The sequence below is a fragment of the Pinus tabuliformis genome, chromosome 7 (genome assembly GCF_031772625.1).
Source record: "Pinus tabuliformis cultivar Carrire ecotype Pingquan chromosome 7, CPIR1, whole genome shotgun sequence".
Classification (NCBI taxonomy): domain Eukaryota; kingdom Viridiplantae; phylum Streptophyta; class Pinopsida; order Pinales; family Pinaceae; genus Pinus; species Pinus tabuliformis.
The window spans coordinates 1,832,136,767-1,832,163,652 of record NC_142293.1 but is presented as its reverse complement, the minus strand read 5'-3'; the positions used below and the strand labels follow the sequence as shown (position 1 = coordinate 1,832,163,652).

The 26,886-nt window shown below is 42.5% G+C and overlaps 1 protein-coding gene across 2 annotated transcripts in view; it reads left to right on the top strand.

Annotated features, from left to right (window-relative positions):
• The first annotated feature begins 8,219 nt into the window (after positions 1-8,219).
• Positions 8,220-26,886, top strand: part of LOC149255746 (pyruvate dehydrogenase (acetyl-transferring) kinase, mitochondrial-like) — a 52,626-nt gene continuing 33,959 nt past the window's right edge. For both annotated transcript variants that reach the window (XM_089457301.1, XM_089457300.1), the window contains exons 1-3: positions 8,220-8,636; positions 8,741-8,999; positions 10,128-10,308. In XM_089457301.1, coding sequence (XP_089313427.1) covers positions 8,394-8,636; positions 8,741-8,999; positions 10,128-10,308 — 683 coding nt within the window. In that variant the 5' untranslated portion in view covers positions 8,220-8,393. The remainder of the gene's footprint in view (positions 8,637-8,740; positions 9,000-10,127; positions 10,309-26,886) is intronic.

Genomic DNA, 26,886 nt, shown 5'->3' with positions numbered 1-26,886 from the left:
TCATCTTAAATTGAAAATATGGAGGAAAAACTATAATTTATGAAAATAAAAAATAATATAAAAAAATTAAATAAAAATGAGTAACTAAAAGAAATAGACGTTACTAAATAATCCATAGTATGACTTCAACCAATCACCTTACAAATACATATTTTTTGTTTTGTTTTTTGTAAGCTTGGCAAGACTATCTTCATCATGTCCAATATATATATATATATATATTTTTTTTTTCACAAGATCGATTACTCATATATTAAAAAACTGTGTAAGCTAGAGCTATTACATAAGATTCAAGGAGAACAGTCACAAGTGAAGTCCAAAATCGGGGCGCAGCCCGTGACTTCTGTGAGATTAACTTGAGAAGAAAGTGCTGGAAAAGATACCTACTATACTGCCTTACAAACAAACCATCTATGAGCTTTACTTTACTATTCATATAACTAACACCAGAACTGGTTTACTGTTTCATCCCTCTGATCATCTCTTTCTTCATCTTTTTGGCTTGCCTTGGTGGATGCCTCCGCCTGCATGCTGTCCGTGAGTTGCTTGATGTGGTTGATAGCCTCCTCCAGATGCTGACACTTCTCCTTGAGTCCCTCAATTTCCTTTCTCTGCTTAACCAGCTTCTTTCTTTTGGAACGACTGTCTGCCTGAAAATCACTCCTCAGCTCTTTGTGGTGTTTGACAAAACGGGCTATCATGAACACATGCTGTTTACACAGAGTGCAAGTGTCATTCCCTAACACTCTGTCCAAGGGATTTCCTTGCTGCGCTGCGCCCTCCTGTGCTGCTTGTTGTTGTCTATTTTCTGCCATAGCTTGAAAGAAGCAGATTAGTAAACAAAGTTTTAAGAAATGTCTTGTGCTATACCTGAGGATGGCCGAGGAGGGATACTGTGCTACGAAGCTCTGAGTGGTGGCTTGCTTTGGCCTGAGGAAACGAAGGGAACTCGGACTTCTGAACGCGCACTGAGGAACTCGAACTTCTGAACTCGAACTTCTGAACTTCTGAGCTTCGCTACCTTCCAAGCTTCGAAATCTTTTTGGCTGAGACAGGGGCTGCGATGTTTGAATGAGAAGAAAGCTCGGAGGAGCAGGTATATAAAGGAAGGGGGGGAGCCAAACTGAATGATGGAGCGGGATAATGGAGCCTGTGGGCTCTGTCTGCATATCTTGCTGCGGATACGAAGATCTCAGTCCGAGAAGCCTGATGAGACGTATGCCTACCGTGCCAGGGGGGAGATCACGGGTGTGGCTGTATTCGAGAAGAGAGGGGGAGGGCGGAAGTGTGTGAGGAATGGGATGAGCGTCCAAGGACTGGCAGATAGAATGATAACTGATCTGACAATATTCAGAGGGACTGTGCTGATGGACTGAATGACTACTTGACTGGTTATGGGATATCTTTGTCATAGATTTTCTCATTTTCACATACTTGTCCCTGCTGTCGGTTTACCGCCCTGTTGGCAAGGGAGTCAGCTTCATCGTTATGCTCCCTCAGCACATGCCTGAAGGTGACATCCCCCAAATTTCGTGTGTTCTCTGTGATCCTCTTTCTTATGTTGTTGAGGCCTTCTCTATTAAAATCTTTGTCATTGATCATTGCTGAGATTATGATAGCCGAGTCCCCAATTATAATTGGATTCATTAGTCCCAGGTTGGATAGAATTGTGGTGCCGAGGAGGAGACTGTAAGCTTCAGCTGCGTTGTTCGAAGTCTTTCCCAATCCCCATTCATAGCTGCAGATGTGTTTTCCTTCTTGATCTTTAATTACTCCTCCTGCTCCCGCTGCTCCGGGGTTGTTCTTCGATGCTCCATCAAAGAACAGAAGTGGGCGGTCTTGCTTGCTTATCCATTGCCTTACTTCGTCTTTAGTTCCCCTGAGTTTCCAATTGGCCTGTTTCTGATTGGCTTTATTCTGTGTAGGAGGATTCAGAGCGTGATTCACATTGAAATTACTGTACCAATCCCTTTCCTCTTGTGCCCAACTCTCCTGGTCTGGGAGAACTATGAAATTTGCACTTACCACCTCCGAGATATTTGCTATAGTTTTGGCTATTACCCTGTCCATGTTAGGCCTTTTGTTTTTGAAAACATGGTTATTCCTTGCGAGCCAGAGGTTCCAACATAAAGTAGCGGGGATGCATTTCCAGAGTCTAATGATATTATTTTTGCCCTTCTTAGAGTATGGATAGGCTCTTTTCCAATTCTTCTGGAGGTTATGCATCTGATCAGGGAGTTCTCTAATGTTCAGGGGTCTTGTTATCCTGTTCCAGCAACTTTGAGCAAACGAGCAGAGAAGGAAGGAGTGCTTAATTGACTCTTCCTCTTCCCCACAGAAGCTGCAGATCGAAGGTCCTTGTATCCCTCTCTTTCTCAGGTTCTCCGCTGTAAGGATTCTTCCTTTTAGTAGAGTCCAATTGAAGTGCTTTACCTTTGGAAGACATTCGGTCTTCCAGGCAGCTGGGAAAAGGTTCCAATTGGCAGTGGGGGTTGGGGTTTGGAGAGATTTATATCCTTCCTTGACCGTGAAGGATCCTCCCCCCGTATCCCAGATATATCTATCCTCTTTGTCCTTGCTTGTTGGAGCTAATCCAGATAATGAGAGCTTCAGATTGTGCCACAGAGCTTTTAATTCCGGAGGTAGGTTCAGTTCTTTCCAAGCCTGCCATCTATTTTGGTTCCATAAGGATATGTCATGCAAGGTGATTATGTGTCTCTCCTCCATCCAATTTTGCAAAGGTCTGAGCTCTTGAAAAAAGGTTCTTGGGTTGGAGTTCAATATTCTGTCAGTCCATATATTAATACTTTGACCATTACCTGGGAGCTTGGAGACATTTTCCTTGAAGTGTGGCAGAACTTTCTTCACTAGACGCCACATCGGTGTGCAAGGCCTGTCTGCTATTGGGTCGTTGAGGATGTTGGAATTTAGGCCTCTAAGATACTTCTTTTTGATTGCCTCCACCCACCACGAGCCAGTTCCTATGAGAATCCTCCAGATCAGCTTGAGCCCCAGCGCCTGGTTGGAGAGGCTTGGGATTTTTATAGATAGGCCTCCTTTTTCATAAGGAAGGGTTACTTGATCCCAGCTAACTAGACTGAATTTTTTGGTGTCTTGTTTACCTCCTTGCCAGAGGAAACTTCTCATTATGAGCTCCATGTGTTTGTGGATACTAGCAGGGGCCATAATGATTGCATATTGATATATTGGAAGTCCAGAGAGGACAGCCTTTATGAGGATAGTTCTGCCAGCTAGGTTGAGCCAAGAGGCTCCCCAGTTTTGAAGATGACCTCTCATTTTTTCCATGTGGTTTGTCCATACTTCTGCTTTAATGTGTTCCTTTGCCAGGGGCAGGCCCAGATAAGGGAAAGAACTCCAATTTTTTTGAAGAGGGATCTCCAGGATTTGGGAGATTCTTTGCTGAATCTGATGAGGCACATTCCAAGTGTAGAGCTTGCACTTTCTGTTGTTCAGTTTACCTCCTGAGGCTTGGAGGAAAGCATCCAGGACCTTTTTGAACCTTCTAGCCATTAGACTGGAGGCACCCCCAATTAGTAGAGTGTCATCTGCAAACAATGAGTGGTTTATTTCCTTGATCCCTCTCTCAATGCGGATGCCTGTGATTTCTCTCTTGCTGCGCAGATTTTCTAGGTGGATGCTGAGTGACTCCGCCATGATAATGAAAAGGAAGGGGGAGAGGGGGCAGCCTTGCCTCAGGCCTCTGGAACTTCTGAAAGAGGTGCTGGGCCTGCCATTGATCAACGGGGCGGTCCAGGAATCAAAGATACAAGCTCTAATCAAGCTGATAAAATTGGGAGAGAAGCCGAAGTTCTTTAAGACCGAACAAAGGAAGGAGTGATCTACTCGATCGAAAGCGTTGGCCATGTCCAGTTTAATGATCATTCCACGCTCTCCTCTGTTGTAACTGCTGTGTATTGCTTCCTGGACTAGAATAACATTATCTATGATCTGCCTCTTTGGGACGAAACCTCCCTGGTTCTCTGAGATTATGAGTGGTAGTAGATTCTTTATCCTGTTTGCTATTATTTTTGTGATGATTTTATAAGAGACGTTGCAAAGCGAGATGGGCCGGAATCTATCAAAGGATTTGGGGTTGGCTTCCTTGGGGATCAAGGCTATATGAGAAGACTTTGTGTTGTCCCCCAATTTATGTTTTCTAAATGCATTTTTTACCATTCTTGCAAAGTCCTTCTTTATAATGTCCCAATGCTGTTTATAAAATGCAACTGTGAAGCCGTCCGGCCCGGGGGCCTTGTCTTGCTGCATGCCAAAGATAGTCTCTTGGATTTCTTCTATTGTAGGTTCTTGCTCCAGCTTGGTGTTGTGTTCCTCTGTTATCTTGCTCTTAATTATACTTAGGAAATCATCGCTGTCATGATGCTGGTTCGTCGAAAGGAGGGCTTTGAAGTGCGCATGTGCTGCGTTTTTTATGGCTTCTTGATCCCTCAGTTCTCTCCCCTCAACTTCTATTCGGTCTATCTGATTGATTGCCCTTCTAATCTTAACATTATTGTGGAAAAAAGAGGTGTTTTTGTCCCCAGCTTTTAACCAAAGACAGCGGGATTTTATTCTTTGCTCTTCTTCCTCTATGCGGTTCTGCCTGTAAAGCTCTTTATACAGCTGTTTTTCCTTGTCTAGGTCCTCGGCTGTGTATTGCACCTGCTCTTTTTCTTTATGCCATCTCTCCATTTCGAATTGCAGCTCTGTTTTCTTTTTCTTTTCAGCAGTTGCATTTTCCCTAGCCCATTGCTTTATGGCTGTCCTGAGGTGTTTTAGCTTTGACTCCCAAACGAAATGGGGTGAGCCAATGACTTCAATCGACCACTGGTCCTTTACAAGGTTGCGGAAATCCTCATGGGAATCCCAGGCTCTGTTATATTTAAAAGGAAGAGGGCCCCAATTTGCTCCATTGTCCATGGAGAGAACCACGGCCTTGTGATCCGATGCTGTGCCATGGATTATGTGACTCCTGATTACTTTGTAATTTTCTGCTACTCCTTCCTGAACTAGGAACCTGTCTAACCTCTCTTTTATGTTGTGTATCCCTGCTCTTCTGTTTGTCCATGTGTATTTGCCATTTGTTAGTGGAGGGTCAATCAGTTTGAAATGTTGAATGATGGATTCTAACTTATCTCTGGATTGATCAGCATGGAAATTTCCCCCATATTTTTCATCTATCTGCCTTATTAGGTTCAGGTCTCCTCCAAGGATTACCCCACTGCTGTGCATGGTGCTAAGATCCGTTTCTAGAGTGTTCCAGCAGCTTGCTTTATCTCTGTAATGGTTAGGAGCGTAAATGTTGTAGATGTGGTAGGATTCTCTGGTGCTTTTGTTCTTTAATTCTGTTCGGATCCACCAATTGCAAAGCTGGGAGCTGATGATTTCCCATTTATTTATATTCCATAAGGTTCCTATTCCACCTGAAGCTCCTGATGAGCCTATTGAGATGCCAAGGTAGTTTCTGAATCTTTGGGTTTGGAGGAGGAAGTCTTGCTCGGTGGTTTTGGTCTCCTGGATTAGGAGGATATCAGGCTTTTCCTGGTTTAAGAGATCCTTGATTGCTTTCAGCTTTACAGGTGTGCCGAGCCCCCTACAATTCCAAGAGACCAAATTCATTATTTACCAGTATTGAGGTGGGGTCCTGATTTCTCCTTGGCCTTCTCGCCACTTCCTTTTAACTTGCCTAAGAAGGAATCCATTGGTTGTTGGGTGCCGGTTGCCATTTCCTTTGCTGCTGTTTCATCTCTTAACTCTCTGTTTGTCTTTCGGCCGACTTTCCTTGGGGGGTCCGATGGCTGATGTGCTTCCTTGGCTTTATTCCTTGTAAGGATTCTTTCAATGGTGGGGGGGGGGGAGGGAGGAGGGTTAGAGCGGGGAGAGGCAGGGCGAGGGGAGTGGGGAGGGGAGGCCGGGACTTCTTCTGTTAGGGTTTCAAAGGGGTTGGAGGAGGAAGGGAAGGTTGGGGAAGGAGGGGGGGTTGTTTTGATGCTGGAGGAGCTGTGGTGTTGATACCCGGGTTTGGAGAGGGCTTTTTCCTTTTGACTTGTTCCCAAGGTCCTTCAGTGTTTTCCTCATTTTGTGTGGCCTCATTTTCTTTCAGCTTACTGCATCTATTAGCAAAATGACCGTATTCATGACATACCTTGCATTTGAAGGGCAGTTGTTCGTAGTCCAGCTGTTGAATGTGCATCCATTGATCCACTCTTAGCTTTACGGCTTCCGGCAGTCCTTTTCCAAGATCGACTTCAACGCAGATCCTAGCGCATGCATGCATGTTCTCCCTTGGTTCCGATCTGTCTATGTATTTTCCAACTGCGTTGCCGATCGCTTTGACCGATTCATCCCCCCAGCAGTGCAAGGGCAGATGGGGGAGGCGCACCCAAACAGGGACCGCGCTGGGGATATCCATTTCCGGATCAAAGTCCGGGGTCCAACGATTCAGATATAGACCTCTTGTGTCCATGAAATAGGGCCCGTTGCGAAAGATGAGGTGCTTGTCTTCCTTTGTTTCAAATAAGAAGGTGTAGTATCCACGCCCGCAGAACCGGATGGCTATCTTCCCTTGAATCATTGTGCTCCAGTTACGCTCCACCCATTTTTGGACCGTTCTTGGAGAAGGCCAGAGACCTGTGAACTGTCCTACCAGGCCTCTTTCAGATAGAGCTATTGCCGATTTTCTGGGCAGAGATGGGGGCAGATTTACTTCAGGAATTTCATCTAACTTCTTGATGAACTTTGATTGGGAGGGTCGGGATCTGGCTTCTGAATGGTTTGTTAGGAGGGCTGCGAATGATTCCTCAGGGGTTTCAGAGATCGGAGGGGGGGAAGCGGATCCTGCCATTGCAGGCCCGCTGCGCACAGCAGAAGGGCAGGACGGCCAAAGACGGGAACCCCGAAGGCGGGGTCAGCGCAGAGAGGGCAGGAGAGCAGAGGAGGCCCTGCCAGGCCAGGCCTGGGGGAGAGGGCGAGGGCTCGGGGATCAGACGGGCAGGGCTCGGGGAGCGTCCGCCATGGAGCGTCCAATATATTTATTTAAATAATAATAAAAAATAACAAAAATTAAATTCCAAATGTTAAACTATGAATAAACTTGAAATTTTTTGGTCACAACTTAAGTAATACACAAAGACATGTATAATAAATAAAAGAAATAAAAATATACTTTTTAAAATTGTTTTATAATCATACTTTAAGTCTTTATGTAAGTAAATTTTTTACTTTAATATATTAGACATTGTAATTTTTTATATTAAATATTTTATTACATATAAAAATTTGATTTTTGAACATTAAAATTTTACCATAAATAAGTATAAATTTAAAATATTTTTTTATTTATATTATATATATATATACATTATTTAATATAAGAATATAATTTCTCTTTATTTCCTCTTATAAATTAAAAATTAAAATAAAATAGGCCCAAACAAACTTTAATAAAGTTTTATTTTATAAAAAATAAAATTTTAATAAAGTTTTATTTTGTAAAAAATAATAATATTTTAATAAAGTTTTATTTTGTAAAAAATAATAATATTGGACTAATATTTCGTTCAAAATTATTTATATTATAAAGTTTTATTTTGTAAAAAATAATAATATTGGACTAATATTTCATTCAAAATTGTTTATATGCTTATCTCTTTTTGACTTGAGGGTTAATTACTTTATATTCCTTATAATATTTATATGTTTTATGTATTTATAAAAATATTAAATAATTATTATTTTTAATAAAAATTAGACATTAATCTTAATTTTTTATATTACACTCAATTTATTTTATTTATTTATTTTTTTGCTTTCTGATTCAGTGATCAATGGGTAGCCGTATCCTAAGGCATCAACACCCCTTGACCTATTCACTGATCTAACCCCAAGAGCTTCCTATTCACTGATCTAACCCCAAGAGCTTTCGGGATTCGACTCTGTGACCTCCTATTGGCAATGCACTAGATTTGACCAATTGAACTAACTCTTAAAACTATATTACACTTAATTTTATATATATATTTTAAATTTAAATATTACACTTTTATTAATAAAAAATGCGTTTTTAAATTTAAATATTACACTTTTATTAATAAAAAAAAACGCATGTGAAATTGATTCAACATGATGTAAGTTGAAAATTTTCCATGTTTCCGAAGAAAAACGTCACGCCAGTACAGTATATTTAAACTAAAATAATTCTGGAGAGTTTGTAATGACACTTCCTGCTGTGGTGGATGTGTTGAATAGTTACAGTTTTACTAATTATCCTCTTGAAGAGCGGCGCCTGGGGAAGAGCAGACTGAAAACGGCATCCCATTCTCCTTTGTTTTTAGACTGATGGCATATGGGTGGCGAAGAGCACAGTGAAAACGGCCATGACAAGGCTGATCGACGCATTTTCAAAAACTCTGGTGAACGACATTCAAAGATGCAGCTTAATGAAGCAGACGGGCGTGTCCCTCAAGTACATGATGGACTTCGGTTCGAAACCCACTGAGAGAAATCTTCTCCTCTCTGCCCAATTTCTCCACAAAGAGCTCCCCATAAGGCTGGCTCACAGGGTCGTTGAGCTCGAGAATTTACCCTACGGCCTGTCCTCCAAGCCCCCCGTTTTAAAGGTAAGCCGCCCTCCGTCTCCAGGGCGCTTGTGCACTCAGAGCCCGCTCAATTGACAATTGCTCTGGTTTGTTTTAATTTTGAAGGGAGCATTATTGATTGGCAGGTCCGTGATTGGTATGTAGAGTCATTCCGAGATATCCGTTATTTTCCAGAGATTCGTGACTCCATCGACGACTTAAATTTCACGGAAATGATTGGCCGGGTGAAAATGCGACATAATAATGTCGTTCCAACCATGGGCATGGGAGTCCAGCAGCTCAAACAGGATTTAGGCCAGAAAATAGGCCTGAACGACCTGCCGGAGATTCACCAGTTCTTAGACGGCTTCTACATGTCTCGTATTGGCATCAGAATGCTTATAGGTATGTGCATTTGTAATTTTTTTCTTTTTAAACAAGAAACACCCAAATATTTGGCAGTAGCGGATCCAAATGCTCTGGACATGTTGCTTCGTGGACTCCGAGCCGCAAAAGCGCTAAAGAGTGGAACCTGGGTTAGTATGGTAGATTACCACCAGCCTTATGCTAGACCACAGCCAAATTTAATGTTTCAGTTTCAAAAATTTCAAGTGATTAGTGTTTATTTAATAACGGAGTGAAGGCGGCCTGTTTTTTTTGAAGTTTTGAAGAATTCAACAGTGTATGGATAGGAATCCAATAAAGTTTCGCCCATTTCAGCAATTTAAAAATAAAATAAAGAGTAAAGGATTTATATAAATCTTGTCCGCTAACATATAATCCAAAGCTTGATGGCAGTCGGGGTTTGAACCTGGTCCTTAGCCTGACGACGTACTGTTTCAATTACTGGCGGACGGACTTGTTTAATCTTATTTTTTATTTCAATGAGAGAGAACCAGGTTTCAATTTCAAAATGTCAAGTAAATAGTGGACTTCCAACAGCAAATGTGTAGACCTGGGTTGGTTGTGGTAGACTACCTCCAGCCTAACACGAATGCAACGTTTAACTTTTATTCAATAAATGATTGAAAGCGGCCTGTTATTTTCTGAAATGTTTTAAGTACACAAGTGCATGCATTGAAATAAAATAAAGTTTCACTTGTTTTATTTTTAATTTTTTTAAATTAAAGATTCATATGAATCTTGTCAAACTCCACCAACTTATAATCCAGAGTTCTATGACAGTTGGGGTTTGAACATGGTCATTACCCTGATAACGGACTGTCTTAATCTCAAATACTAACAGATGGACTTATTTAGTCTATTGTCATTTCCACGAGAAAGAATGATGATTTAATTCCAAAAAGTGAAGTAAATAGTTGTTATTGAAGTACTCATTGAAGGCAGCGGTTAGTGATATTGCAGTTATCTCAATCTTATTTTTAATTCCAGTAATGAACCCAGATTGAATGAAATATGGCACAAATCCTGGATTTCCGGGTTCATTTTAAACGTTAATAGCTAGAAAGTGTTTTTCTTCCTCTGTTAATTTTGTTATTTAACTGGCGTGTCCTCTGTGGTCAAACTCTACAGGCCAGCATGTTGCATTGCATGATCCTAATCCTCAGCCAGGCTATATTGGCCTCATTTGTACTCGGACATCTCCTATGCAAGTAGCAGAAAGCGCTATTGACGATGCTCGGTCCATGTGTGTGCAGTCATATGCAAGTGCACCAGTGGTGCATGTTTATGGAGATCCGAGCTTCACATTTCCGTAAGTTTTTCGAATCACTTTCTCCGCTTTGAACCCTTTCTATCAATTCTCTGACTAAATTCACTGAAGGAACATCTTTTGATAACTGACGAGGATGACTTAACGTTCCTCAACGTCTTTTCTAAGATTCCTGATTGATGTTGATCAAATAATTGGTGTGCTGTAATTGGTATTCTATTCAGATAAGATTTGATGACTATGCATTTTCTTCATGTTGAAGGAAGAGGTATCATTTTGCAGCATTTAATTTTTGCTACATAAAAGATGCATAAAGCTAATCTGTCCTTACAAGATAGATAAGATAATTTTATTCGTGTCCAGCAAATAACTGCAAAAGTATGTCAATGGGGCTAAAAGAGAGCATCCAGTGTAGGCCCAACGTGTGAAAGCAACTCTGAAACCAATATTGAAGGCAGAAAAAGGTGAATTACTAGGTAAGTGTCTAGCTAAAAGCCAGATCTCTATCTAAGCGAAGATATAAAGGTGCAAGGACAAAAAAGATGCTAGAAACTGATGAGTCTTGGTGTTGAGCACATGAGGGGGTGTCAAGCACTGTTGGAGCTGGAATTGGTTGCCAAGGACAAGTGAGGGGATCACAATATAGGCTCCTCCTCACAGTTGTTAGTTGTTACCACTAGAACATGCAATAGGCTTAGGTGTTGGAGCTAGAGTGGACTTTTTTACACTTTTTAATTTTTTATACATAATGTTCAAGTGAAGATACTTTTGAGGTGTTATTACTTCACCCAAGGCAAATTTGCATGGTTGGAGGCTTGATCATTTTCAAGGGTGCATCTTGTAGCCTAAGATGCATGTTCTCAATGTTTTGGAGGTACGGTATGGTGTATTGGAAGTCTCTTGTTGATTTGGGGTAGCATCGGATGTGCTTTAGCCATGAAAATTGGTGGAGAGGCTAAAGCACATGAAATCTCCAATGCTCAGAAATGGTTTGGACAGAATCTAACCAGTTTGGGAGATATTAAAATAATTAATATTTTTAATGGAGTCCCTAAGTCTAAACTTAGGGAAAATAAAATATTAATGTGAATTAATATAAAACCGAGTTAGAATGGTCCAAAAGTCATGGATCAAGCCAGATCTAATCTTAGTCGTTGATTAGGGACTTAATCTTGACCGTTGAATTGTCAACGAGAAAAGTATAAGATGAGGCTTGAGGGTCACTTGGAGAACACACCGAGCTGATCAAGAATTCAATTTTCTGGGGCAAGGCTTGCTGAGGAAATCGAAGGAATGATCAGAGTTGCAGTTGAGGGGCAGTGAATACAGTAGCAGAGAGGCAAAAATAGTACTAGGAGCATCAGCGCAGAAGGCGGGAGAGGGTAGACGCAGAGCCAGCGAGAGGCCACACAGAGGTAGCCAGAGGCCACGCGGAGGCAGCCAGAGGCCATGCAGAGGCAGCTAGGAGCTGCGCAGAGCTTGAGGAGGGCCAACGTAGGAGACACAGAGGTTCCAGAGGTTGACGCAAAGCCTCGAGAGGCTGACGCTGGGCCAAAGACGCTGACGTAGACCCTAGAGTCTGACGTTGGAAAATTTCGTGGGGCAGATTGGGGCTGATATTTGTCTTCGATTGAGAGGTACTACTGCTGAGGGCATTCTTTGTTGGGTGAGCCATTTCTGGCACTCAGATTGTATTCAGAAACTGCTTAATAATAAAACCCTCTGATAGCTGCACTGATTTTCTCGCATTGGGTTTTTTTGAGGACATTAGACCAAAAATAACAGTGTCACTTGTGTGCTTGTTTTTCCTTCAATTGATGATCTATATGTGTTGAAACTGTACTTGTATTTGATTTCAGTGTTTACATGGTAAATAACTTGTTAATTAACAGAACAAGTAGGAAGAAATAAATCAGAAAGTACAGGAAGGATTTCTAACAGTTAGACTTAGAAATTCCAACATGGTATCAGAGCGTGGCTGCAGATCACAGGATAACTGAGGGCATCAATAGCAAAAACAACTGTCCCGAGTGACAGAAACTGTTCCTAGCAGAAAAGCAGCAAGGAAGGGGTGACGCAGTGCCTACGTCATTAGAGCAGACTTGACCTACGCAGTGCCCAATCATCTTTCTCGTTAGGAAGGATTGGCGCCTGTGGCCAGGAGGTGCGGATTTTGTTGGTGCCTAGATTGCGTAGAGCTTAGAGGCTCTAACCTTCAGTTTCCTGGGGCATAGGAGGTTGTGGGTAAGTTGCGGATTGAAGCTGGTGGGGTACTGTGGTTAGAACAATACCTAACAGGGCAAGACCAAAGAGGAGGGAGTTGTTGCCGAGGATTTCTAGCCAAGAAATCCAGATCAGTGTAGTTGCACTAACGATCAGAGTGGGGGCATCTCGACATTGGCAGAGGGGTTTCTAGGAGGGAAATCGAGGCTCAGAGGGAGTCACACCGAGAACTTTCAGGAGGGAAGTAGAGAGACTTGGAAGAGTCGAAAGAGGAGCAAAGAAATGGCAGTGAATGGGGTAAGAGATCAAGACAAACTGGATGGAGCCTCAAACCTCGTAGTCTGGAAGGCCAGGATTGTTAAATTTTAGGTATGTTCTATTCTTAGAGCAATTTATTTCAATTTTTACAGTTAGCTATCTGAGGGTTTTATTATTAAGCAGTGTCAGAATACAATCTGGGTGCCAAATCGGCTCACACAACAGAGAATGATCTCGGCAGTAGTACGTCTCAGTTGGAGACAGATTTTCCAGCTAAAACCTCGGATGAACAATCCCACAGCTCTCAGCTCCAATCTGCCCCACGAAATCTCCAACGTCTACCTCTAGGGACTGCGTCAGCCTCTCTGGACCAGCATCACCCCAACCCTGCGTCATCTCTAGAGGCACTGCGTCAGCCTCTAGAGCCTTTGCATCACCCACGCTGGCTCTCTGGCATTGCGCAGCTCTTGGCTACCTCTGCGTGGGCCCTAACTGGCTCTGTGTGGCCTCTAGCTGGCTCTGCGTCCCTCTCTCTCGGCTTCTGCACTGATGCTCCCGATACCCTCTCTGCCTCTCTGCTTCTGTATTCACTGCCATTCAGCTACAACTCTGATCACTTCTTCGATTTCCTCAGAAAGCACTGCCCTAGAAAATCGAATTCTTGATCAACTCGGTGTGTTCTCCAAGTGATCCTCAAGCCTACTCTTATACTTTTCTTGTTGATAATTCAACGGCCGAGATTAAGTCCCTAATCAACGGCTAAGATTAACTCTGGCTTGATCGATGACTTTTGGACCCTTTTAACACAGTTTTATATTAATTCACATTAATATTTTATTTTCCCTAAGTTTAGACCTAGGGACTCCATTAAAAATATTAATTATTTTAATATCTCCCAAACTGTTTAGAATCTGCCCAAACCATTTCTGGGTATTGGAGATCTTATGTGTTTTAGCCTCTCCACCAATTTTCGTGTCTAGATCACATTCGATGCTACCCCAAATCAACCCTCCCTCTTAACAAGGACTGTTCTGTAGTAATACTCTTCACTGAGCATCACCCTGATCATCCGACATCAGTCCTAGTGCTGATGTTAGGCCTGCTGCCCAACATCCTCTGTACTGTTGCATCATGTACTGCTGCCCATGGCCCTGCCACTACCACTGCTGCATCCATACGACCGCCTCTCTCATCATGCCGCATCGTGCTGCCCATAGCACTGCCACTGCTAACTGCTGCACTGCAACTCAGTTATTGAGAAGTAGCTAACTGATCACCCAACTTTGACATCTTTGTCAGGGTAGAGACACCCACAATGCTGAAACTTCTTCTGTTGCTGACAAGTGCTCCCTCTCTGACCTCTGTGCTGTTGCAACAACTCTATGCATCTCGCACTGCTACCCCTTGCTGTCCTAAGCCTCCTGCACTGTAGCTTCCTCTATCGCTCCATCCGCATTCGTCTTTACTGACATCTCGCCAGTACTGCTACTCCTCTTCGGGGCTCCCGTAGAAAGGTATAATCCAAGAGGCTGGGTACCTCGAGGATCCTGCCCCTCATCGCCTGTAGTCCATCTGACTACAGCTCAATGTCTTCGCACTTCCTGTTAAGTGGCGTGTGAGCACTCATGGCACAATCATCATCTGTCTTCACTTCCTTCTTCGCCCTTACTGGTGCAGCCTTGGTCTTGGAAGCCTCGCCCTTGCTCTTCTTCCTCGAACACTGGCTCACATAGTGACCCACCCCACAGTGGAAGCATTTGACCTTGGAGAGGTCCTTCTTCTTCCATTTCTCCTGCTTTCCCTCAGATGCTAGGGCAACATCCTCCTCTTCCTCCTTGATTCTGACCCCCTTGCCGCTGCTTCCTGCCTTGGTCAGCGTTCTGATCTCTTCTTGGCGAAGAGCCGCCCACAGTTCCTCCCAATCTGGAAGGGTCGACCTGCCCAGTATGCTCTGGACAAACACCTCCCAGTCTTTTGAGACTGCGTTCAGGGTTGTCCTCACCATCAATTCTTGATCCGGCGTGGCCCCTATGGAAGTCAGCTGATCTCGGATCTCCTTCAATCGACCGAGGAAGGTGTCAATCTGTTCTCCCTTCTGCATCTGGTATGACCACAACTGATTTTCTAGTAGCATCTTCCTCTGCACGGAAGTATGCTGATACAATTTCGTCAGGGCCTCCCACATCGCATTTGCCGTTTCCTTTTCGGCAATATGTGGTACTACATGGTCCTTGACCCTGTCAAGGATGATGCTCTTGGCCCTCGCCATTGCCTCCTCGTACTTATCGTTCTCAACTAGGTCAACTAGGATCGCTATCGTCTTCAAGGCGAAGTGCTTGAGATGATTCCTATCTAGAACAAAGAAGATTCTGGCCTTCCAGACTACGAAGTTTGAGGCTCCGTCCAGCCTGTCCTGGCATCTTGCCCTATTCACTGCCATTTCGCTGCTCCTCTACTTCCCTTCTGGAAGTTCTCGGTGTGACTCCCTCTGAGCCTCGATTTCCCTCCTGGAAACCCCTCTTCCAATGTCGAGATGCCCCCACTCCGATTGTTAGTGCAACTGCACCACTGATCCAGATTTCTTGGCTTGAAATCCTTGGCAGCAACTCCCTCCTCTTTGGTCTTTCCCTGTTAGGTACTGTTCTGACCACACTACCCCATCAGCTTCACTCCGCAACTTCTCCACAGCCTCTTATGCCCCAACAAACTGAAGGTTAGAGCCTCTAGACTGTGTACAATCCCGACACTAGCAAAATCCGCACCTCCTGGCCATGGGCGTCAATCCTTCCTGACTGAGAAAGATGACGGGGCACTGCGTAGTTCAGGTCTGCTCCTTTTTGCCACTATGCTGATCCTTCTCCCAGCCCAAACTTGATGACGCAGGCGCTGTGTCACCCCTTCCTTATTGCTTTTCCCTAGGAACAACTTCTGTCACTCGGGACAACTATTTCTGCTGCTGCTGCTCTGCTCGGCTGATGCCCTCAGTTCTCCTGTGGTCTGCAACCACGCTCTGATACCATGTTGGAATTCTAAGTCTAACTGTTAGAAACCCTTCATGGACTTTCTGATTTATTTCTGCCTACTTGTTCTGTTTAATTCACAAGTTATTTACCATGTAAATATTGAAAATAAATACAAGTACATGCTCAACACATTACAGATCATCAACTGAAGGAAAAACAAGCACACAAGTGACACTGTTGTTTTTGGACCAATGCCCCCGGAAAAACCCAATGCGGGAAAATCGGTGCAGTGATCTTAGGGTTTTATTATTAAGCAGTTTTAGAATACAATCTGGATGCCAAACCGGCTCACCCAACAGAGAATGATCTTAGCAGTAGTACCTCTCAGTCACAAACAAATATTTCGGCTAAAACCTTGGATGAACAATCCCACAACTCTCAGCTCCAATCTGCCCCACAAAATCTCCAGCGTCTGCCTCTAGGGATTGCGTCAGCCTCTCTGGCCCAGCGTCAGCCCAGTGTCACCCCAACTCGCCTTGCGTTAGCCTCTGGAGGCACTGCGTCAGCCTCTAAAGCCTCTGTGTCACCCACACTGGCTCTCTCTGGGACTGTGCAGCTCCTGGCTGCCTCTGCGTGGGCCCTGACTGGCTCTGTGTGGCACAATCGTCATCATCCTCTACCTCCTTTTCCGCCTCTGCTGGCATTGCCTTGGAGTCAGACGCCTCTCCCTTATTCTTGTTCCTAGGACATTGGGTTGCATAGTGGCCCAAATCCCCGCAGTTGAAGCACTTTATCTTGGAGAGGTCCTTTTTCTTCCTCTTCCCCTGCTGCGCCGTAGATGCCAGAGCTGCATGCTCTTCCTCCTCTTTCTTGACTCGGGCTCCTTTGCCATTGCTTCCCGCCTTGGTCAATTGTCTGATCTCTTCTTGGCGAAGAGTTGCCCACAGTTCTTCCCAAACTGGAAGATTCACTCTGCCCAAAATACTTTGGACAAATGTCTCCCACTCCTCGGAGACTGCATTCAGGGCAGTCCTCACCATTAACTCCTGATCCGGTGTGGCCCCTATGGAAGTCAGTTGTACCCGGATCCACTGCAACCTGTTGAGGAAGTGATCTACCGCTCCCCCTTCTGCATCTGGTATGACCGTAGTTGATTCCCAGTAGCATCTTCCTCTGCACGGAAGTGCCTTGATACAACATCGTCAAAGTGTCCCACATTTCCTTTGCCGTATTCTTCTTGACAATATGCTGAATTGCATGATCCTTGACCCCATCAAGGATTATGCATTTCGCCTTGGCCATCACATCCTCATACCTTTCGTTATCAACTGAGTCAACTAGGATAGCCACAGTTCTCAAGGCGAAGGCCTTGATGCGATGTCTATCTAGAACGGACAGGATCCTGGCCTTCCAGATCACAAAGTTGAACGCCCCGTCTAGCCTTTCCTGATCCCTCAGTCCATTCATGGCCATCTCTGCTCTTCTTTTTGACTCCTCCGAGTCTCTACTTCCCTCTTGGAAGTTCTCTCTTTGACTCCCTTTGAGTCTCTACTTCCCTCATGAAAGTTCTCTATTAGACTCCCTATGAGTCTCGATTTCCCTCCTGGAAATCCTTCTGCCAACAGTTGAATCACACCTTTCCGATCTCCTATGCTACTGCAACACTGATCTAGATTTCTTGGCTAGAAATCCGCCTAGGTAGCGACTCCCATCTATCTTAGTTCGGTCCTGTTAGGTACTATTCTGCCTCGATAGCAACATCACCCCACCAAATTCACTCTCTGTAATCTGCCCATAGCTTCCTATGCCCCAACAACTGAAGAACTGAGCCTCTAGGCTCTGCGCAATCCCGGTCAAGGTTGATTTGCTCCCCTGGCCAACTGCGTCAACCCTCCTGGTCTCTGCGTGGCTCTTCGTGAGCCTCTTCTGCCTTCCTCTGCCTTTGCGCTAGCCTCTCTCTGGCTCGAACTGATGACGCAGGCCCTCTGCGTCAACCCTTCTCTATTACTTTTTGCCTAGGAACAACTTTTGTCACTCGGGACAACTGTTTTTGCTGCAAATTCTCTGATTCAGCTGGCGCCTTCAACTCTCCTGTGATCTGCAACCCTTTGATACCATGTTGAAATTTCTAAGTATTACCCGTTAGAAATTTTATCTGTATTCTCTGGTTTATTTTTCCTACTTGTTTAATTACTAACAAGTTATTTAACCATATAAACACTAAAATAAACACAATACAGTCTCAACCATCTACAGATCAACAGTTGAAAGAAATAAACAAACACACAAGGGACACCGTTATTTTTGGACAATCGTCCTCGGAAAAATCCAACTTGGGAAAACTGATGCAGTAGTTCTGAGGGTTTTATTATTAAGCAACTTTTCTTGAGTACACTGGGTGCCAAACTGGCTCAACCGACAGAGAAAATAATCTGGTAGTAATACCTCTCTTTGGAAGCAGATATTCTGAAAGTCTGCTTCACGAAACCCTCTCCAACCCACTCTGAAGCATTGCGTCAGCCCTCCTGGCCTCTGTGTCAACCTGAAACCCTCTGCATCAGCCCTATGAGGCTCTGCACAACTTCTCTGGCCCTTTGCATCACTTCAGCAGCCTCTGCGTGGCTCACGCTGGCCCTCTTGCCCTCTGCGCAGTCTCTGTTGGCCTCTGCGTGGCTTCCTCTGGCTCTGCGTCTACCTCTTTGCTGGTCTTCTGACACTATCTCTACCTCTCTGCCTTGCACTCACTGTCCCTCGCTGCAATACTGATCACTAGTTCGATTTCTCTTAGCAAACCCCACTCTAAAAAATCGAACTGACTGATCATTGTGGTGTGTCTCCAAGACCCTCAAGCCTCCTCTTATACCTTTTCTGTTGAGTCCTCAACAGCCGAGATTAAATCTCTAATCAATGGCTAAGATTAGATTTGGCTTCATCCATGTCATTTAGAACCTTCTAACCCAGTTTTATATTAATACCCATTAATATTTTTATTTTCTTAAGTTTAGACTTAAGAACTTATTAAAAATATTAATTATTTTAATATCTCCTTCACTGGGTAGAATTTCCCCAAACCATTTATGGGTCTTAGAGATCTCATGTGCTTTAGCCTCTCCACCAATTTTCATGGCTAGAGCACATTCTGTGCTACCCCAAATCAACATAAGGAAAGCTCATCAAGAAAGAAGGTTGACTTGGTCTTGGAGGGGTATTTGTCAATGGTCTTAGGTCTTGGAATTCGTCATTTGGAGATTCTATAAGAAGAGAAGAATTCTTGTGGGTTTTCCTCTAAGGAGGAGAGGTCTTGACTCTGGTTGACAACCTACATTTTGTGTCTTCTTGTCTCATTGATCTTCATTGTTTGGTAGTTGTTTGATTATAAAGAACACTAATAATAATCAAGTAAAAGAAGCTGCTAATCAAGTTAAAAAAAATACATCACAAGTAGTTATCAAAGTAAGAGAAATCATCTATTTAGTTGCCCCTAGATTTCTCAACACAACCCAGGGGCACGTATGTAGTCAAAATCACCTGGGGATCGCACTTGGCGCGAACTGCACTAATGCTTAGTATGGCAGGATTTTTGTCCATTGAGTTTCGAACCGGTGGCCTTTACATCACAGAGTGCCTTAACGAAGCACCTTGTCACTGTCTGCTCTACGCCCTTTGGGATCCTTTACTTATCTCTCTCTCTCTCTCTCACACACACACATATATAACTCTTCCTTTTTTCCCCTTATTAGTTTTAACCACCTTAAACCTTTAATAACTTAGTCAAATTTCTTTCCATTCAATGAGTGTGATTGTATTGATCGATACAATACATCGATTTAATTTTTGACTTGTATGGTTCAGATGGTAGAAATTCTCTATTTCTAGTCAACAATTTCTCACTTCCTTTGGTTTTCTTGTAATGTCCCCATTTTTATTCTTCATCATAGTACAACCAGGGTGGATTTCCAGGGTAGGGGATGGCCAGGTCAGTGCAACAGGTTTATGTCATCAGGGGTCTTGATGGAGTTTTTATGGGGTTCGAAGGCATTCGTTTGGCATATTCATCATCATGAGCAGTTCCACACATCTTGTTTTTGGTTCAGTGACTTTCTGATAATTCACGTGAAACAGGGTTATTATTGGCATAACTTAATTAATTATGCTTGAGGTGGCATTCCAGGGAGATTAATTGCTGGAACACCTTAGTGTAATAGTTCGTTGTAACCGGAACGAGAAGATCTACAAGATGGGACGCTGAGAAGTGACTTCCAGTGGCCGAAGAGAGTATGGTGGATGATTTACCATTTTCCTTAGTTAAAAGTGACTTTAATTAGTCATTTAATTAAAGGAAAAATAATTAATTAGAGGAAATGGGGCCAAAAGTGACTTAAGTGAAATAAAATAAAATAAAAAGGGTCACTTAAGATACACTCAATGGAGGAGCTTCTAGAATAATAATAAAATAATAAAATAAGATGCTTCTAGAGGCTTGGAGATCTATCCATCAGATCTATAAAAGAGGAGGAGAAGGTCATTTGGAGACATCTTGGATTTGAGATTTCTTCTTGTGGAGAGGTTTGAGAATGTGGTTCTCTACTTCAGTAGTAGCCCTAGGACGGAAACCCTCGGGTGATTCAGTGAGAGTGGGTGAGCACCCATCTCTTCCCTTGGTGGATCCATTCAGGGTTCACAGGTTGCAGTGTATTGTTTTTCAATTTGTTTTGGAGGCCGATTTGCGGCATTATTGTAGATTTATTTGAGGCCAGCTTTTCATCTCAGCGATATGTGTTGTATGTGCATGTAAACCCCAATTCATCTAATATAATAAAGCTGAGTATTTTCCTGTTCTTTGTGTTATGGGATTGCAGTGCTTTATTTGCTAAATTTTAGATGGCAATTTCCTGTTTATGAATAAAAGTTTTATCTAAAGAAATTTTGAGCTAGAATTTGAAGAAAAATCTTTATGTGAAGTGTTTGTTCCAAATTTATTTCATTTGGGACATTACAATGATATCAGAGCCATGATTTTGGTCAGCTGTGGGTTAGAATCAAGTTGTCGCATTGCTAGAATATTGTTTGTTGTATGTGATCTATTGGAGTTTGTAGGTGATTTGGAGATTGAAAGACCAAAGGTTCATCTTTGGTAACTCAAGTACTTGCATTTCTGAGTATTATCACCAGTGGGTAGATCGAATCCCCCATTTGTGCTCACTGTATCAAGCCCTTGTTGCAGACCAAATTGTAACTTGGTTGAGCAACATTATATACGTCTCATTTGATAGGTCAGGTTTATTATATTCAGGGTACGAGTTTTGTGTTGAATTGTGGTTGTTTCCAATTTTCTGGAATATCACAGTGGATCGAGTTGCATAAGTCAATGTAGACGGTGATTGCGCTAATTGATCCGGTGTTGGGCGTGGATTTTGGTGGGGCCGAGAGCTTTTCCTTAAGATTTGATTTGTTGCCTTGCGCAGAGTTTGGTTAAGCGTTGATGCCATACACCTGTGCGTGGGCCAAACTTTAATGGTGATATATTGCATTGGGTCGTGTCTCTCCGTTTGATATCAAACTCAGTGCAACGAAACTCGAAGGATCTAGCTGGAGCCGCCATTACCATCAAGCGGTGCTCACAATTAACCAAGCCTCTTATGTGAAGAACGATTAACGTGATAAAGCAGAGAGGTAAAGATCGGGTTGAGTCAGCGACTATAAAGATTGACGACATTATATGCGTTTTGGGTTTTGAAGGCAGATATACCTGTGCATGAGTTATAGTGTCCGGAGTATATTGACGGTCATCTGCTCCTAGTGGGGAGAATCAAGCAATCTGAGGTCGACCCAAGTAATATCATTGCGCTTGTATTCATTGATCCAAATGGATCTTAGAAAACCCTCTAAGTCTTCAAAGTCTTCTAAACATTCAAAACTATCGCCTGAGAAGAACCTTTTAAAAAGGCCGATAACACTATTGGAAGGCAAAAACATGAAGAAAACAGTGAAATAAGGCCTATCGGAGGCTTAAAACAACTTTGCACAGGAGCCATCGGATCTGGCTGATCAACGGTCCAGATCCGATCGGCATATCGCAATCGGCGAAGGCAGGCGGAGGCTATCGGAGGCGACCATATAAATGTTGCGATAGCGATCAGTGGGGTCAACGAGGACCGTCGATCAAGCGCGCAGATCGACGGCCCAGGTTAACTCGCCATATCGCATTGGCAGATTACAAGGGAGCGCTTACAACAGCCCGGGGGCTTATGTGATATGTGATAACGACAAGTCGCATCGCAATATCGCATCAGAGCAACACAAGGGAGCGGGGCCGATACATGCGACTGCGACAACCGGACTCGTCGGAATTATCAATAAAAGCATATATATTTTGAGTTCTAGAAAATAGGGTTTTCCTTTGTATTTCCCGATTTTGTTAAATAAACGAAATAGAAAGAACAAAGCGCCGATGCGATGAAAACAGACCCGACAGGATTATGGGTGAAATTTGATAATATTTCAAGTCCGATAAAAGGGCTTTTTCAATGTAAATCGCATTTTCATTAAAAAAATGAAAAACAAAAGAAAATGCGAATAAAGCGATAAACTGAACCCATACATGCATGTATATATGTTTTGAGATCCGAAACAAGTGGGATTTCGGGTGGGCCGTAGGCGGTAAGTGGTTTTGGTTGGGCTCTGCCCGAGCCCATACACTGGCTGCCACGTGTCCAGGCGCCGGAGAGAGAAAACCACCCTTTTTGGGCGGTTAACCCCTGTACGCATGAGCTGTTCGAAATGGATCTCAATCGTTGGATCAAGATCTCTCAGATCAACGGTGGAGATGTGATAAGCGATATAAAGGTGGACCCGATAGGAGTTATAAGGCGGAATTTATAATATTTCAAATCCGATAAACGACAGATTGGCGGATTTTCACAGTTTTACGTGTATTTCTCTGTGTAAACAAAGAATGACCATTTTTGGGATTTCAAAGGCATCGATGGTCCATTTCGTTACGGAACAGGTGGCCACCATCCCTGAAGGCGTTTAGCAATGATTGCTAACGCTCAGAGGGGGATTCGAGTGGACAGAGGCCGGGAGCCAGAGAGCCCCAGAAACGAATAGACAGTACAGATTGGCTTAAAAGCCACAGAGGACAGAAGACAGAGGGCAAGCAGTGCTGAGACAGAGAGCAAACAGAGACAGAGAGTCAGTGATGAGAGTCTGTGTACTCAGAAAGACTTGGGGGATCCAAGTAAAGCCTTGTTGTTTGTGTCTGTGTGTGAGACTCAAATTGAGCTCACTTTTGTAAAACTCTATTTTCGAAGACATAATAGAGAGGTCACCACTGAAGGTTGGACCAGGAGATGTAGCCCAGGAGTGTTAGGTGAACTCCTTGATTAAACTTGCTATGTGTGTTTGTCTATTATGTTTCTTTTACTGCTTCATTGTCTATGTATTACACAATCTTATCGATCCATTGCACAAAGTAACATAGGCAGATCCATGCACACGAGTCTGTAATACCTTAATAATTGTCTAAGATCTCATTATCAGATCAAGTGGTATTAGAGCTTTAGGTTTGCTAAGTTTAGAGAAGCTTGTGCTGGATTTTTGAATGCTAACTAGATCAAAGCTCAAACTAGGAGAAGGAGAACTTGTTGGGGCTAATCCTGAAATTGGAAGAGTCTATCCTAGGAGGAGGATGGTAGAACAAACCTCATCGGAATCAGACTCTCAATTCATGGACAATTTCATGACCATGAGAGCCATGGTGGAGGAGATGTATCGAGAATTTAAGAAAGGCCGAGGTGAAAGCACTTCAGCACCTCAAACAGAAAAAGGAGCAGAGGAACCTCTTCTAGATGGCCATCCAGAAGGCAAAGGAAAAGAAGAGAGGCCCTCTCCACCATCTACTCCATCATCACCATCCTCATCATCTTCTTCACATAAAACTAGCCCTGAAAAGAAAAAGAAGAAAACTGCTGTGATTAAATTAGATGTGAAATTTGATTTACCAATTTATGATGGTGAATTAAATGCAGAAAAGCTAGATAACTGGATTAGACAGATTGATGTATATTGTAGGGTGCAGAACATCAATTCAGAAAGGAGAAAGATTCAGCTGGCTAGCCTTCGCCTTGGAGGAACTGCCCTAGTGTGGTGGGAAGGCAAGACACAAGCTGATTTGAAGAAGCATGGTAAAATTCTTTCTATTTGGAATAAATTTGTTTCTGCCATTAAAAAACAATTCTATCCACTAGCTTATATGTAGCAAGCAATTATGAGTTGGCAAACTCTTCGCCAATTAAAAGGCCAAAGTGTACAAAGCTATACCCAAGAATTTAGAAAAAGAGCTTTAATTCTAGGCATTTCTCTAGACTCACCTGAAACTTTGTTGAAGTATATAGGTGGTCTGTACAACTATTTGAGGCACACCATTCTCATGTTTAACCCCACTAGCATAGATGAGGTATCCGTTCAGGCTACACATCTAGAGGTTAGAGGCAAGAATGTGAACCCAGAGATTGGGGGATCATCAAAACCCACTGCAAGCAAGAACAAGGAAAAGAAGAAGCAAAAATGGAAGGAGAGGAAGACAAACACTGTACAGAAAGACAAACCTTCATGCACTCACTGCAAGAAGGATGGGCATGATGATGAACATTGCTGGTCTTTGCATCCGGAGCTGAAACCCAAGAAGTTCGGTGGTAAGAAGAAGAAGACTGCTGCTGCTATTCAGAAAGATTTGGGGTCAGACTCAGGTGATGAAACAACAGTCACAGCCACAGGTATAAAAGGTAAAAATTCTGAAGCATTTACAAGTAATTTTGCTCAATCTATTGATAATGAAGATAATGAGAGGAAAAGACATGAGTTTTTTCATATTAGAGTTATTTCCAAGCATCAAAAGGTTGATACTTTATTTGATAGTGGTTTACAAGTAAACTTGATTTCTGAAACAATTGTAAAGAAGTTGGGCTTACTAACAACACCTCACAAGAAGCCATATCCATTAGGTTGGGTATGTGATAAAGCAAAGCTACAAGTGACTAGACAATGTAAACTTAGGTTTGCTATTGGGTCAACTTTTGTAGATGAGGTTGAGTTAGATATAATTCCCTTGGATATATGTGGTATTGTTTTAGAAAGTCCTTACTTGTATGATAGAAAGGCCATTTTCTATAGAACTGAAAATAAGTATCAACTCACAAAAGATGGAATAGAATATATTGTAAGAGCTCATCAGCTCAGAAATAACTACACTCTCATAAACTCAGGGCAGATGAAAAGAATTGTAAATTCATGCAAGCAATTTTTACTAATGGTTGTAAAGGAAAAGACCCCTGATAAAACCAATGCATTTGAAAGCTGTGATACTAAACAGAAAGCTGATTTAGAAAAATTTGTTTCAGAATATGATATCTTATGTCAAGAACTTAAAGGTCTGCCACCCAAAAGGGAAATAGTACATGATATTCATTTGCAGCAAGATGCTCCATTACCTAACATTGGAATGTACAGGTTATCCGCTTTAGAGAACGCATAGATCAAGAAGCAGGTACAAGAGTTGCTCGATAAAGGGTTCATAAAGCCAAACACATCACCATGTGGATCTCCAATTGTGTTGGTGAGAAAGAAGATGGTTCGTGGAGGATGTGCATTGATTACAGAGCACTGAATAAAATAACGATCAAGAATCGTTATCTTCTTCCTCGCATAGATGATCTATTAGATCAGCTAAAAGAAGCTGTTTACTTTTCCAAGTTAGACTTGCGTAGTGGCTATCAGCAGGTCAGAGTAGCAGAACAAGATGCATGGAAGACTGCTTTCAAAACAAAGCAAGGGCTGTATGAATGGCTGGTTCTTCCTTTTGGCCTAACTAATGCTCCTGCCACTTGCATGAGAGTTATGAATGATGTACTTAGGCTTTTTATTGATGATTTTGTAATTGTATATTTAGATGACATTCTTGTTTTCAGTAAAACATGGGAAGAACATTTAAAGCATGTAAAACAGATTCTAGATGTTTTGAAAAGAGAAAATCTCTATGTTAAGTTATCAAAATGTGAATTTGGCAAAACATCTTTGAATTATTTGGGTCATATTGTAGGGGGTGGTGAATTGAAGATAGATCCCTCTAAGGTTGAAGTCATTGTGAACTGGCCTAAACCCAAATCTGCTACAGAAGTTAGGAGCTTCCTAGGAGCAACACAATATTGGAGAAAGTTTATTGCTAACTTTTCCTTGATTGTAGCTCCCTTACAGGCTTTAACGGGATTGAACAAGGTGTTTCAGTGGGGAGGCAAACAACAAAAAACCTTTGACACCTTGAAAGAAAAGATTAGTACAGCACCAGTACTAGCATTGCCAGATCTTCAAAGACCATTTGAGATTGAAACAGATGCCAGTGACTATGCCATGGGAGCAGTGTTGATGCAACATGGTAAACCCATATGTTATCATTCTGAGACATTTAATTTTGCAGTAGTTAATTATCTCACATATGATAAAGAATTGTATACATTAGTACAGAGTGTGAAAAAGTGGAAACATTACTTAATGGGCAAAGAAACAGTTATACATACTGATCATCAACCACTTCAATATTTACACTCACAAACTAAATTGCAGCAATCAAGACACTATAGGTGGATGGGTTTTCTACAACAATTTCATCTTGTCATCAGATATAAGAAAGTCATGCACAATAAGGTTTTAGATATGTTATCCAGACCAATCATAAATGCATCTACAATACTTAAGCATAACTCGATATTGCATGAAAGCTACAATGAACAATATGCTCAAGATGTAGATTTTAAAGATGTATATGCAATTTTAAGTCATGGCAAACAAGTAGAAGAATTGGATTATCATGTTAAGGACCAACTCTTATATCATTTGGGAAAGTTATGCATTCCTCAAACTGAAAGAGTTAACATAATCCGAGAAGCACATACTTCTCTAATATCAGGTCATTTTGGCGTAAGTAAAATAGTTGCACAACTGCAAAGATTCTGTTATTGGCCAAGAATGCATGAAACAGTTTCTAGATATATTAAAGGGTGTACCATGTGTGTTAAAAGCAAGCCCAGCAATAGAAAACTAGGCTTGTACACTCCACTTCCAATTCCTTCTCATCTTTGGGAAAGTGTTTACATGGACTTTGTTGGGGGATTGCCAAAAT